This window comes from Gymnoscopelus braueri, assembly GCF_963280865.1.
Source record: "Gymnoscopelus braueri genome assembly, chromosome: 22".
Lineage (NCBI taxonomy): Eukaryota > Metazoa > Chordata > Actinopteri > Myctophiformes > Myctophidae > Gymnoscopelus > Gymnoscopelus braueri.
In genome coordinates, this window is record NC_137624.1 from 44794808 (window position 1) to 44810647 (window position 15840).

Consider the following 15840-nt stretch of genomic DNA (forward strand, 5'->3'; position numbering starts at 1 on the left):
GTGAGACGAAGGAGGAGCCCGGCCAGGAGGCCATCCACAGAGCCTAGTCCCTCCACGTGCCAGAGCCTCCCCGAGTCCCGGCAGAGTAGTTCCAGAGAAGTGGACTGAGTGGCCCTGTCTCTCTCTAAGAGGACTGACCGCGGGGGGACGCTACTGGGTCGTAAGTCGGGGGCTTGATCAACCCCCGGCTGGGTCACCTGGGTGAGGGTGTATGTTACGAGACCCAAAAACCCGTCGACCCCAGCCTACAACACTGATGATACGTCCCAGGTACACCCAAATCCGCATATACATTATCCACCCGCCATCCAACCGCGGTTAATTATACCATCATATTTCTAGATCCGCACCAACCGCATCAAATTATTATTATTTTCCTGACGTTAGTTTTCAACAATGTTACTCACCACTGTCTGTCGCGATGTAGTGACTGTATGCTATCCATATCTATGGTAACAACAAGACGGAGCTTGAAGCTTCATTTATTTTACTTTCGCTTTCAACTTGCTTTGTTGCCATGTCTGCGTTTTATAAGCGACTTTTGGGGTAATTTGGCGCTTGTTTTGGGCTTGTTTTCATAGACCTTGCTGCTTATTTCTCTCGCAAAATATGGCAACACTGGCTGCAGCCGGTACAAAGACACCTTGCCGGTAACGCAACGTGCAGTAGGCGGCTAATTTGTGCCTGATTCAAAATGACGTAATATTAAAATACTACAAACGCACGCACGGCGAGATTTTGGGACACTGTTACTGTGAGTCTGTGAGAAAAAGGAGGCGTTTCCACCTAAAGACTCACCGCTGCCGCCACTTCCTCGTTGTTTGTAATATCTATGGGAACCACCTCCACCGTCTTCCACGTGGGATCGTCCAGATCGTGCACCTGTTACACATCAAAGCATGGACATGATGAGATGGGGACGATGACCGTCAGGAAATAACTTATTTAACAGGACAATAGGATTATTTATGTATATGGACTACAACGTTTAATGTACTCAGAGCACTATTATCGCCGGTGCCTTACCCTGTTATCCTTAAACTTCTTTGCCATTTTTTAAACTATTTTCAAAAACATTTTCAAATAGTTCAAATAGCCGATCTACAAGCTCACAACGTGTCGATGTAGATCGGCTAGTTGAACTATTTGAAAATGTTTTTAAAAATAGTAAAACATGGCAAAGAAGTTTAGGTATAATCGATAATAGGGCTCTTAACTCATTCCCTGCCAAGAACGACTAAAACGACTTTAAAATTTTCTTATAATTTTTTTTATTTTTTAACCCAAAGACCAAGGAGATATGATTTGTTGAAGATCTAGACTCCCATCCACTTCCTTGTTAACTTAAAACTTAAACATTTTTTTAAAACCTTATAAAGTCAATGCAAGCGTACATGGCGTGAAAAAGCGAAGCGAAAAAGCGTCTTTTAATTATTCGGAACGAGTCCGAATTTTGCGTATATTCGCACATTCGCCGGTGTGTAACCGCCTTAAGACTTAGACTGCTTTAGGGCCCAGCTAATGGGGATCCTAACAAATAAGCAAACAATTCCACACAATGATATTCATGTTCCCCACTCTCTGTGGCGGTGCATGTGGTACAGGTTCAGTATCTTTACTGTGACTTACATTTTCTAATGTTCCCATGTCCGGTTTATGCCAGGTCTCGATCTTTATCATAAAGTCGTCCTTCATGTACTCGTTCTGTAAAACACAGGAAAGCTCCATTAACACAGGGTGCATGAGCTGGACATAAAAGCATAGTGTCATACTGTATATGTGTTGATGTGCCTGGCCTGCACGCACACGCGCACACGCACACGCACACGCACACACACACACACACACACACACACACACACACACACACACACACACACACACACCTTTTTAACCACTTTCCAACCTGGCATCTCTATTCTGGCGAACATTTCCAGAAAATATTCTGTAATTTTTTGGACATTTCTGAGTGGGGCGTACAGTATAAATGAGCAGCCATTTCACTTGATGGCCAAGATCGCATTGATGCGTTCTTTCCAAAAAAATCTAAAAATTCCACAAGGGGCGACCTAACACAGCTTTGGAATGATCGATTCGATTGTCACTCAGAGAAGAAGCAGTCGGCTGTGACGTCCTTCCAAAAAAACAGGAAGTCATCCGCTTCCTGTTTGGGATTTTCAGAAAAACAGCTGTAACTCAGTTTCTTTTTTTTGCATTGAAAACCACCCGTTTTCAGCGGACCAAAGCCACAAAATGGCGGGTCGCGGTTGGAACTATATTGTCCCTGTGGCACCCACTTTGAGAATCCCTGCTTTAGAGCCTAGAGTCAGAGCACAGAGGTCAAGGCACAGACTACTGTGTTGTTGACGGACAGCGGATGCACGCTTATGAGAAACAACACAAATAAAACCTGGTGAAACAGTTTGCGTGCATTATAGCTCAAGATGAGGATAAAGGAAACATTCAGTCTAAATGTACGGTTTGATAATTCACAACTACTGTGCCAGATAATCCCCTCACCAAGAGAGTAAAAAAAGAAAAAAACGTTTCAGTCATTATTCAGTCCGACTTCACTGTAGCCTATAGTAGCCTTTACATAAATGATATTTGTATTTAGGCTGTCGTGAAAGTTTATTATAATTAGAGAAATTTAAAGTTTCAAATACAAAAGTAGTAGTAGTAGTAGTTGTGAATTATCAAACTGTACATTTAGACTGAATGTTTCCTGTATCCTCATCTTGCTCTAATGCATGCAACCTGTTTCGCCAGGTTTTATTTGTGTTGTTTCTCATAAGCGTGCATCCGTTGTCCGTCAACAACACAGCCGTCTGTGCCTTGACTTCTGTGCGCTGACTTTATAAGTTTTCATGCGTATTATTCGCATGAAAAAAATCTCCCCGGTGTGTAAGGACCTTAACAGTTTTTGAAAAAAATAAATAAATAAAAATCAAGATTTTCCAAAAATAGCAGATCTGCAAGCTCGTATATCTGCTATTTTTGAATAGCCAAAGAAATCTAAAGTGACACAGATGCGTTCCAGGTCTTAGTGGGTTAAGGTCTGGGTATGACCAGCGTTATATAGAGAGAGAGTTGCGTCAAGCTTTTTTTTTCACGCCGCAAAGCAGGATGTTGTCTCCTGTACTTCCAAACGTTGGAACGTCCTCATTGAGATAGAGAGAAAGAGAACTTCCGCATTCCATTCGTACAATGGGAGTCTATGCTAGTGACGCAACTCTCGCTCTACATAACGCTGAGTATGACTATTCCTCCGGTGGCCTCGTTGGCCGTGGGCGCTCAGCTTCTGTGTGTGTGTGTGTGTGTGTGTGTGTGTGTGTGTGTGTGTGTGTGTGTGTGTGTGTGTGTGTGTGTGTGTGTGTGTGTGTGTGTGTGTGTGTGTGTGTGTGTGTGTGTGTGTGTGTGTGTGTGTGTGTGTGTGTGTGTGTGTCAACTCACCGTCACAACTGCAGCAGATGACATGAAAAGGAAACGAGAGAATCATTTGATTATTACCAATATTCCAGAATAACCTGAACAGGTATATGGTGTTAGTGAACAGGCTGATGACGTTAATACCATAATGAATACATAAGCATTATAATATGAATACAAAGACATGTTGTGTGAATGTCGTTTACAGTCAGGCTGCTACTAGCTACTATAATAAATGTATTACACGGCTACAACGTTCATGTTGATCATTATGAATCCTTTAAGACTGGGATCTGTGTCATTTTTAGATTTCTTTGGCTATTCAAAAATAGCAGATCTACAACGCGGCACCGAGTGCCGCGCTATGAGCTTGTAGATCTGCTATTTTTGAAAAATCTTGATAGTTTGTGCAAATCTTTGAACATACATAATACACCCTGGGACAACATGTTTTGAGATCTACAAGCTTAGATCTACAAGCTTATAGCACGGCACTCTGTGCCGCGCTATAAGCTTGTATATCTGCTATTTTTGAATAGCCAAAGAAATCTAAGAATGACACAGATGCGTTCCGGATTGAATGGGTTCATATTGAATCACACCACTAAATTGCATCATTAAAGGAGTGAATCAATCAATCAATGAATCAATCAATGAAAATGCACCTCAAGAGTAGTAAGGTACTGGTTGACTTACTAGTGCGACAGTAAGGGTAGGCATTCCAAGCTTTTTCATGAAAAACTAACGCTCCTTCTGGTGCGATCATCTTCACAAAACCCGGGACTTTACTAAAGGAGGAATACAAAAAAAACAGAATTCAGAAGTATTCTAGAGCAGTGTTGATGTTTACAGCAAATTTTTGCCCTAGTTTTAGTCATAGTCTTTTGAGTAAAATTCCATTTAGTGTCAGTCATATTTAAGCCATCTGAAATGTTTTAGTTTTTGTCTAGTTTTAGTCTAAACTAAATATCATAAGATTACAGTCGACTAAATCTACAGTTGATTTAGTCGACTAAAATGTATGTTGGCGGTGCCTTGATGGTGTCGTAATGGATGATTTTACACTTGGTTGGATGCTGGAAATAGCCGATCTACAAGCTCACAGCGCGACGCGTTGTGAGCTTGTAGATCGGCTATTTTCAGAGCACAACACTCGAGCGCAACCAAACATAAAATGACTTGTCTTTTAGTTCTACTGGATCTCTTCTCCACTAGTCTTAGTTCTACTGGATCTCTTCTCCTCTAGTCTTAGTTCTACTGGATCTCTTCTCCTCTAGTCTTAGTTCTACTGGATCTCTTCTCCACTGGTCTTAGTTCTACTGGATCTCTTCTCCACTAGTCTTAGTTCTACTGGATCTCTTCTCCACTGGTCTTAGTTCTACTGGATCTCTTCTCCACTAGTCTTAGTTCTACTGGATCTCTTCTCCACTAGGTCTTAGTTCTACTGGATCTCTTCTCCACTAGTCTTAGTTCTACTGGATCTCTTCTCCACTAGTCTTAGTTCTACTGGATCTCTTCTCCACTAGGTCTTAGTTCTACTGGATCTCTTCTCCACTAGTCTTAGTTCTACTGGATCTCTTCTCCTCTAGTCTTAGTTCTACTGGATCTCTTCTCCTCTAGTCTTAGTTCTACTGGATCTCTTCTCCTCTAGTCTTAGTTCTACTGGATCTCTTCTCCACTGGTCTTAGTTCTACTGGATCTCTTCTCCACTAGTCTTAGTTCTACTGGATCTCTTCTCCACTAGGTCTTAGTTCTACTGGATCTCTTCTCCACTAGTCTTAGTTCTACTGGATCTCTTCTCCACTAGTCTTAGTTCTACTGGATCTCTTCTCCACTAGTCTTAGTTCTACTGGATCTCTTCTCCACTAGTCTTAGTTCTACTGGATCTCTTCTCCACTAGTCTTAGTTCTACTGGATCTCTTCTCCACTAGTCTTAGTTCTACTGGATCTCTTCTACACTAGTCTTAGTTCTACTGGATCTCTTCTCCACTAGTCTTAGTTCTACTGGATCTCTTCTCCACTAGTCTTAGTTCTACTGGATCTCTTCTCCTCTAGTCTTAGTTCTACTGGATCTCTTCTCCTCTAGTCTTAGTTCTACTGGATCTCTTCTCCTCTAGTCTTAGTTCTACTGGATCTCTTCTCCACTGGTCTTAGTTCTACTGGATCTCTTCTCCACTAGTCTTAGTTCTACTGGATCTCTTCTCCACTAGGTCTTAGTTCTACTGGATCTCTTCTCCACTAGTCTTAGTTCTACTGGATCTCTTCTCCACTAGTCTTAGTTCTACTGGATCTCTTCTCCACTAGTCTTAGTTCTACTGGATCTCTTCTCCACTAGTCTTAGTTCTACTGGATCTCTTCTCCACTAGTCTTAGTTCTACTGGATCTCTTCTCCACTAGTCTTAGTTCTACTGGATCTCTTCTCCACTAGTCTTAGTTCTACTGGATCTCTTCTCCACTAGTCTTAGTTCTACTGGATCTCTTCTCCACTAGTCTTAGTTCTACGGGATCTCTTCTACACTAGTCTATCACTAACTTTTTAGTCTAGTTTTTATTTGTTGACGAAATTGTCAATATATTTAGTCTTAGTTGTAGTCATCATAGCTTAGTTTTTATTTAGTTTGTATTTACCGTAGTGTTGGTCAGTGTAAAAAGCTAGTCGACCAACATTTTTCGTCATAGTCGTAGTCGACTAAATCAACACAGGTTGGGAGGCACGGTGTCATTGGTTTTAGCCGTACCTTTTTAGATGGTAGATTTTGTGTGTGTACTGTCCCTTCTCTCCCTCCTTCTCGTACGGTTCGTTGATCAGCACCTCGATGCCTTCCCCCCCGCCCGTCTCATTCTTGCTGGCCTCAGCTACGGAGTACAGCTGACCCACTTGATACTGAGGACACAAGAACACAGCAACACACACACACACACACACAGCCGTTATAGATCACTGCTTCTCAAATTAAAATAAAAAGATTTGCACAAATGTTCACGATTTTTCAGAATTCCACAAGCTCATAGCGAGAGGTGCCGCGCTATGAGCTTGTAGATCTGCTATTTTTGAATAGCCCAATGATTGTGTCACAAGGACCCTTTTTTGGTCTATTATTAACCCCACTCGGTGCCGCGCTATGAGCTTGTAGATCTGCTATTTTTGAATAGCCAAAGAGATCTAAAGTGACACAGATGCGTTCCAGGTCTTAAAGGGCTAAACCAAACACTGTTGTTAATGCTAACGGTTACAGAATAGAGCACCGGAGTCTGACGTCATTCACTGCATCCTACCTGTGTCGAGTTACCCCCCCCCCCATTCTGAATTCCCATAGACGTGTTTAAAATCGCGTCAAATAAGAACTGTGTTCCAAACATAAACTAATGACCCCGGCGGTTTGACTCTTATGGATATGAAGCATCAACTGACGGTGAGAAAACGATAATGTTACTTCCGTCGAATTAGTTAAATTTTCACCAGAAACGGACTGTATGAAATATGAGTGACTGACTATCATAAACGATACAGAGCCTCCTCCCTGATAATATCTATATATATATATATATATATATATATATATATATATATATATATATATATATATATATATAATTTAAACGATACAGAACCTCCTCCCTGACAATATCACAGAGACAGTTTGTTTATTTTTGGACCACAATTCTTATATGAGACGATTCTAAGATGACCCAATGTTATTCTCCATAGAGAAATGACTTCTACGACCCAGGGGATGAACGAGTGACGTCAGGACTTCTGTACTCTATGTAACAGCATATTGGTCTGCAATGGACCCATAAGATTGACACACCAGGATGTCATAAAGAAAGAACGACAAGGTAATGGGGTGGAGCTTGGTCTTCTTAATTGGCACAAATAAAGCAGCATGGAAAAACCCCTCTAGATAGCACTGGATGTGTATGTGGGTCAACGAGGGTAAATAGACTAAATAAATTGGGGCATATAGAGAGGAGGAGGCTCTGGGCTTGGAAACACCAATAGGCATAAACCTGGCAACTTCATGATGCTGGAGAGAGCAGAGTGATGGCCTAAAGATCATCTGACCCTGTGCTGTCTGTGGTCTGTTTGCTCTGCTAAAGCCTACTAACCTCTCCATGGGGAGAAGATGCAACCATATGACAGGAACATATCGTTGCTGTCCGTCAGAAACCTTGCATCTCCATATTTAAACCTTCTTTTAACGTTTTTTTTCATGAATTCATGCCCCCGGTTGTTCATCATTCATATAAGAGTGTCTCACAAAAGCAGTGAAAATAGCATATAGACGCGTTGTGAGCTTGTAGATCGGCTATTTTCACCATATTAAAATGTTTTAAGAATAACTGAATAAATGATTTGAATACATCATTATGCCAAAGGCTTCTTTGCCTTTTCTATTCAGCATGTGAAGATCAGTGGTTTTCAACCAGTGGTCCTTGGGGGGGGGGGGGGGGTACCAGGGGGTCCCCAGCAAAACGAGTTAATATAGCGTCACAATCATTTTAACCACTTAGCTTTGGCTATTCAAAAATAGCAGATATACAAGCTCATAGCGCGGCACCGAGTGCCGCGCTATGAGCTTGTAGATCTGCTATTTTTGAAAAATCGTGAAAATGTGTGCATAGCTTTGAATATAAATATTTTTTTAAGCGAACATTTTTAACGCAAATCTTCGTTTCTGGGGGGGTCCCTGGCACAACATATTTTCAGATGGGGGTCCGCGGCCAAATGTATATCAATTTAGGGGTCCCTGGCATGAAAAAGGTTGAAAACCACTGGTGTAGAGCAGTGTCTATCAACCTTTTTTGTGTCAAGGCACACCTGGCATAGCCAAAAAATCCCAGGGCACACCTAGATATACGGTATCTATAATTATATATATATATACGGTATATCTATATACCGTATATATAGATATATACGGTATATAGCCGATTTTCACATTTCACGAAACGATACGATACGATGTTGGGCACACAACTTCGATACGATACGCACTTTTTTATCATGAAAATATATGGGGGAGAAAAAAAGCAAATGCAAACAAATATTTCTGTTTTTGCATTATTCAGACATGCAAACTTGTAGCTTTTCAGCTTCCACTAGCCGTTTTGAATCCAAATAGGGCAATAGTGTGACACCTGACCCGAAAAAAAACAGCATGTTGTCACCATTTTCACCTTGGGGCTGTTTGCATGCCTGATTATTATTATTGTTTAAAAAAAAAATATATATATTTTTTTTTTCAAACCTCCTTCAAACGGCGCGGCACACCTCAGCAGTAGCCCCGGCCCAAAATTGGGACGTTTGCCAGGGTTGATATACACTGGTGTAGAGGACTAAAGGTCCTTACACACCGGGGCGATTTTTCTCACGCGAATAATACGTTTTTTTTAAAAACCTTATAAAGTCAATGCAAGCTGAAAACACCAGTTTCGCGGAGCGAAAAAAGCGTCTTTTAATTATTCGGAACGAGTCCGAATTTTGCGTATATTCGCATATTCGCCGGTGTGTAACCGCCTTTAGTGTTGACAGGAATCTGCTGTGTGTTCACATTTTAGTACAAGATGTGTAGTTCAGTGGCGATAACGTTATTCATCTCTCACACTAAATAAGACTCGTGCACATCTTTGTTGGACCCCGACTGGAGGTGCAGGTCAGTGCAAGAGATATATAAAACTAAAAGAAGAATACCTTCAAAAGAAGGGACCGCACAACTCCAGGACTGATTTTGCTTTCTTTATTTATGTCGCACAACGCGTTTCGCTTCCGCTTCCTCGGGTGCTATACAGCAGGTGTCAGTGATCATCGTTTTATACAAAATGCTCCACCCCCACCTAGTGATATGCCAAGTTCATTGGCTCTTCAATTATTACATTTCATTTCATCATTTTAAAAGATGTAATGCATAGAAACCACATATATAAAGCATACAAATCACATATATAAATGTATATAGAGTCATTTTGATACAGTGTGAAAAAAGTATAGAAAGTGACAAATACCCAAGTCATTAAAAATGACAAATAGTTAAAATTACACCTATAAAGGTTACACAGAACCCCTTCAGTTAAACTAATGCACCTCGAATTGAAGGCGCAATAAAGCCCATATCGGGCATATTAATTGTTTTGCTATATTATACTGTGTGGAGACTTTAAATCTACTAAACAAACCAGAAGGAGAGCCTCAATCCTGTTGGAGAGGCTCAATCCTAATGGATAAAGGTAACACAGAGCTTTAATATTAATCATATACTGTGTGAAAACTTTAAATGAAATCTACTAAACAAACCAGAAGGAGAGCCTCAATCCAGGATGGAGAGGCTCAATCCTAATGGATAAAGAAAAAGAAAACAGGAATAAAATGGAGTGGGACAAATCTAACATACCCTTTATGTATGTCAGATATATATATATATATATATATATATATATATATATATTTTTTTTTTTTTTTTTTTTTTTTAAAGCGAACATTTTTAACTCAAATCTTTGCTTCTGCGGGGCGGGGGGGGGGGGGGGGTCCCTGGAACAACATATTTTGAGATGGGGGTCCCGGACCAAATACATATAATTTTGGGGGGTCTTTGAGAAAACTGTTTTCAGAAAACTGTTAGGATTTAGAAGTCATTTTGATTGGGATTGAATGAGGTTAACACAGAGTTCATTCTCCACACTTCCTCCAGTGACTCTATGGCAATGAGGTGATTGTCCCTAGAAACGCTCTGTTAGAGTGTGTGTCATTTGTTCACACATGTTGGTTGGTTGCTAACACACACACACACACACACACACACACACACACACACACACACACACACACACACACACACACACACACACACACACACACACACACACACACACACACACACACACACACACACACACAGAGAGAGAGAGAGAGAACGGTGTGAACACAAAACCAGACCTAATGAAAAAAAATGCAACAATGTAACAATTTGGTTCTTGATCCGACCGGAGCTTTTTTTAGAGGACTTTTAGGTGTGAAAGGCACCAGCAGTGTTACGCCAAATGTGGTGACCTATCCAGAACAGAGCGGGCCAGTAAAGCTCAGGTATTTGGCAGCTGGGTGATTATTATAAAATGATTATTATTGATTGTGAATGCATTTCTGACCTACTTCCTGAGGTGAGTTGTTGCTGTTATGACACTTACCTCTTCCACTGACACCGGTAGGACCACACGGCTAGACAGAGAGAGAGAGAGAGAGAGAGAGAGAGAGAGAGAGAGAGAGAGAGAGAGAGAGAGAGAGAGAGAGAGAGAGAGAGAGAGATTAGTTAAAAGATCAACGTTGTATCAATAACCATAATCGGCTCATTAGGACAAAACACAAAACATGACAGTACAGTTATTGAGCCATTAAGAGCGGGAACGCATCTGTTTTAGATTTCTTTGGCTATTTAAAAAATAGCAGATCTACAAGCTGCTACGAGCTTGTAGATCTGCTATTTTTGAAAAATCGTGAAAATGTGTGCAAATCTTTGAATATATATACATGGAACAAAATGGGGGTCCTGGACCAAATACATATTGTTGGGGTGTCTTTGACATGAAAAAGTTTGAGAACCACTGATATTATAGCAACATAAGTTTCTTTTCCCAAAATAAACTGATAGAATTTAGAAGACATTTGTAGAATCCCCCAGGAGCAAAGATTTGAGTTACAAATGTTCGCTATAAAAAATTATAATATATATATTCAGAGATTTGCACACATTTTCACGACTGGACAAAATGACATTGTATTCATTAGAACAAACGTACATAGTGCTGATTTAGGTCGTTAAAGCCTAAAGGAAGGTGAAAGAAGTCCTAAGGTGCTGACTAAGGTGCTGACTTCATAGAACATGAAGTCAAACTCAAAGGTTATGTGATTTCTCACATAACCCTGAACATGCTGCTCACATGAATACATTCTGACATGTTGCTTTTGTTTCACAGTTAATCGCGTCTGATTTTGATTATAATGATGTTTAATTTCTTCAACGTATTTGATAGTTTCTTTAGATTAGAGTTATTCTATTTAGAAAAATGAAAAAAAGCATCCTGTGGACAGAGGTTTAAAATTAGGACTTGTGCTATAATAACACTCAAACGATGCATGTGGTTTGTCCAAAGTAATTGTGACGTCCATGTCAAATAAAATAAATATAAATAAACAAACAGGAGAAGAGCACAAAGCACTGCTGTGTGGCCTGACCTTGGTGCAAGTCTACAAGTGAAGAAAAGGCCCCGATGCTGAATAATTTAATGATGATGATAACCAACCAAGTTAAATAAAATGAACTAAACATAACGCAACCTCTTTCTGAGCTTCGTGCGGCAGAGCTAGCAAATCATGTGACTCTAAATATTGTCTCTGGAAAATGCATATTATCCTCACATTTGCTGTTGTGTCACTTTAGATTTATTTGGCTATTCAAAAATAGCAGATCTACAAGCTCATAGCATGAGCTTGTAGATCTGCTAATATTGAAGGAGAAAAGAAGGGGAAATGTGTGCAAATCTTTTAATATATAATATACATTTTAGCTACAATCTTTGCTTCTGGGGGTCCCTGGAACAAAACATTTTGGCCAAATACATTTTGAGAACCACTGATATTACAGCAGCATAAGGATTTAGAAGACATTTGTAGAATCCCCGGAAGCAAAGATTTGAGTTAAAACATCTTTTTAGAAACATATATTCAAAGATTTGAGTTAAAACATCTTTTTAAAAACATATATTCAAAGATTTGCACAAATGTGTGTGTGTGTGTGTGTGTGTGTGTGTGTGTGTGTGTGTGTGTGTGTGTGTGTGCGTGTGTGCGTGTGTGTGCGCGTGTGTGTGTGTATGTGCGTGCGTGTGCGTGTGTGTGCGCCCAATTTAAAGTCCATTATTTTTGGTCGTTTAAATGTTATCTCTCCTCCAGCATTCCAGTCGTCAAACCTGAGTCAAATAATGAACCTCTGGAGAGCAGTCCAACCTGCCATGAATTGAATACAGTGGCACACTGGAGCTGTCTGCTGGGCCATTCAGCCATAATAATAATAATAATAATAATAATAATAATAATAATAATAATAATAATAATAATGTGTGCTCTGGTTTTAATCTAGTTAATACAGTCTAACCTCTGCTGCTGCTATACAGTGTCTTTATTTTAATCATTATGTCAGTTAAAAAAAGGACATTGTGCAGATTTTATGCATCTGTCATTAATGGAGGATTTTAATGCAAGTGAAAAAGGTTGTTGAAAGTAAATGAGTGGAAAGAGAATGATTTAGCTGACTCACTCCCTCTAAACTGAACCTATTAAGACCGGGAACGCATCTGTGTCATTTTAGATTTGAACCACTTCCATTATTATTATTTCATACTTTAGGCTATTCAAAAATAGCAGATATACAAGCTCATAGCGCGCGCTATGAGCTTGTATATCTGCTATTTTTTTTTAAACGTGCAAATCTTTGAATATATATATTTTTAAAGCCAACATTTGTAACTCAAACCTTTGCTTCCGGGGGGATTCTACAAATGTCTTCTAAATCCTAACAGGTTTCTGAAAAATGCATGTTGCTATATAATCAGTGGTGTTCCAACTTTTTCATATCAAGGACCACCCAAAATGTTATTACCCTAACCCAAAATGGGTTAGGGTAATAACATTTTGTTCCAGGGACCCCCCCCAGAAGCAAAGATACGAGTTAAAAACGTTTCCTTTAAAAATATACATATTCGAAGATTTGCACACATTTTCACAATTTTTCAAAATTAGCAGATCTACAAGCTCGTAGCGCCTCCACTACAACACTGTTGTTGGGGTGCGGAATCAAACGTAGAACTAATAATAATAATGGCTGCAAATCCCTTACAGGCCGAGCCGCCTGGAAGAGGGTCTGTGAGTGAGTCTGCTGTGTGTGAGTCTCAAACTTTAAGTAGTATAGTGTAACATACAGTAAGGTGATACGGTTAGTCTGTTAGTCTTGTATTTAATGGTTTATAACTTGAAGGCCACACACACACACACACACACACACACACACACACACACACACACACACACACACACACACACACACACACACACACACACACACACACACACACACACACACACACACACACACACACACACACACACACCTAGCAAAGCCCGGTCAATCCCATCAATGCAGTCCAGCAGCAATCCAGGGCACGGAAACTATAGCTTATTTATTTATATATATACTACGCGGTCAAAGAGATACTAAGCTATGCATGCGGTCAGAATCCTCACAGCTCTCGGTTCAAACACTTACATAACATCTACAGTAAATCACACTGTACTGTAGGCTCTCTCTGGGACACACAGACTGCAGGATGATCATAGTAACCCCCCCCCCCAAGAGATATATCTATGTCTGTCTGTCTGTCTGTCTGTCTGCCTGTCTGTCTGACTCCCCCCATAGAGATGCTGCAGCAGCATCACAGCGTAAAGAAAGAAGCTAACAATCTGGGAAAATCAAATGAACCGACCCCTTCAATCCAGAAACACATCTGTGTCATTTTAACATTTTTTTGGCATTTGTTTTGAAAAAGTTTGGAAAATTTTGCAAACGTTTCTCTTTGCTTCTGGGGGTCCCTGGAACAAAATATTGTACTTATTGTACTTCATAGAGTTGTTTATATATATATATATATATATATATATATATATATATATATATATATATATATATATATATAATATTTTTGTTGTTTGGTTGCTAGTGGTGCTCAAACTTGTTCCATGTCAAGGACCTCCAAAATGTATATGTATTTGGCCTACGGACCCCCATCTCAAAATATGTTGTTCCAGGGACCCCCCAGAAGCAAGAGTTAAAATGTTCACTTCAACAAAAAAATATATATATATTCAAAGATTTGCACACATTTTCAAGATCTTTCCCAAAAAATAGCAGATCTACAAGCTCATAGCGCAGCGGTGCTATGAGCTTGTAGATCTGCTATTTTTGAACAGCCAAAGAAATCTTAAAACGACACAGATGCGTTCCCGCCAGTCGTAATGGATTAAACCACACCTAAACTCCAGAAAAAGTCTTCAGCTGTAATGCCCTGAGGAGGCACCACAGTGGGACAGAGAACGTTGTTCAAAAACGTTGAAAATACCAGCATATTTTCAAGCTTACTAAACACGTCACGATGTGAAACGTTGTGAGCTTGTAGGTCAGCTATGTTCAGTGTTCACTATTCGTCTTACGATGCATATTATAATTAGGTCTTAAATGGTTAACAACACTACAGATAACACAATGTAAAGGTCATGTGTGCGTACGTGACACCTGACCAAAATGGTGCCACAAATAAAAATAGCCTTCTTGCTAGTGGGCTTGTAAAGATAATAGTCATACTGTATATAACATACTGTATATAACATACTGTACATAACATACTGTACATAACATACTGTACATAACATACTGTACATAACATACTGTATATAACATACTGTACATAACATACTGTATGTAACATACTGTACATAACATACTGTACATAACATACTGTATGTAACATGAGCCAAAGTTGAATGCAGAGCATGTTGTCTTGTCTTCAATATACAATTACAACCAAACGCTGTCTTCTACGCAGCCCTACCCATATGACTCTTCTTCTCTTTGTTTTAAACACTGCTGTGATATGTTCTATGTTTATGCTGTGCTTTGCTTCAGCTGAATAAAGTAGAGCCTAGACCCTCCAGAAAAATGCGATTATGCGATCGCAGAATTTACTGCATAATCAGCAAAATGGCGCGTGATTATGTGGGGGTAACGTTTTTTCAAAAAGGCTGCAGCGCATAATATGTGCATCCCATCGCATATTTCGCAACTTTTCACATATTTTGCATTTTCCGCAACTTTTCGCATATCGCATATTTCACATCTTCCCGTAATTTCACCGCATAAAATTGCAAAAAAGAAACGCATATTTCATCGCAAAATCAAGGATTTTAGCCCGCGTTCTTCTGGAGGGTCTAAGAGCCCAATAATACTGTCCACAACTCAAAACGTCTCACATCACGGACAATCATAAAGTTGTATGAATGTTTATGCAGGTCTATTAGAAGTGCCAGTACAGTAACCCATAAACCAGGAACGCATCTGTCTAACCACTTTAACCATTATGTTATACTTTGGCCAATTCAAAAATAGCAGATATACAAGCTCATAGAGCATAGTGCCATGCTATGAGCTTGTAGATCTGCTATTTTTTTTTAAATCGTGAAAATGTGTGTAAATCTTTGAATGTATATATTTTTGAAAGCGGGCATTTTTTACTCAAATCTTTGCTTCTGGGGGGGGGTCTCTGGAACAACATATTTTGAGATGGGGGTCTGCGGCCAAATACATATCATTGTGG

General features: G+C 39.8%; 2 protein-coding genes across 2 annotated transcripts in view; one reads left to right on the forward strand and one right to left on the reverse strand.

The window, feature by feature from the left end:
• LOC308077758 (BRCA1-associated protein-like) overlaps positions 1 to 15840 on the forward strand; it is an 801007-nt gene that overhangs the window by 311759 nt on the left and 473408 nt on the right. The gene's annotated exons all lie outside the window — the stretch shown is intronic.
• The window catches only part of LOC308077762 (phosphatidylinositol transfer protein beta isoform-like), a 42332-nt gene that overhangs the window by 20252 nt on the left and 6240 nt on the right, over positions 1 to 15840 (reverse strand). Inside the window, exons 2-7 of the mRNA XM_080418672.1 lie at positions 10612 to 10642; positions 6168 to 6313; positions 4126 to 4217; positions 3454 to 3461; positions 1630 to 1704; positions 799 to 882 (exon numbers count right to left, since the gene is read on the reverse strand). Of these exons, the coding sequence (XP_080274798.1) occupies positions 799 to 882; positions 1630 to 1704; positions 3454 to 3461; positions 4126 to 4217; positions 6168 to 6313; positions 10612 to 10642 (436 nt within the window). The remainder of the gene's footprint in view (positions 1 to 798; positions 883 to 1629; positions 1705 to 3453; positions 3462 to 4125; positions 4218 to 6167; positions 6314 to 10611; positions 10643 to 15840) is intronic.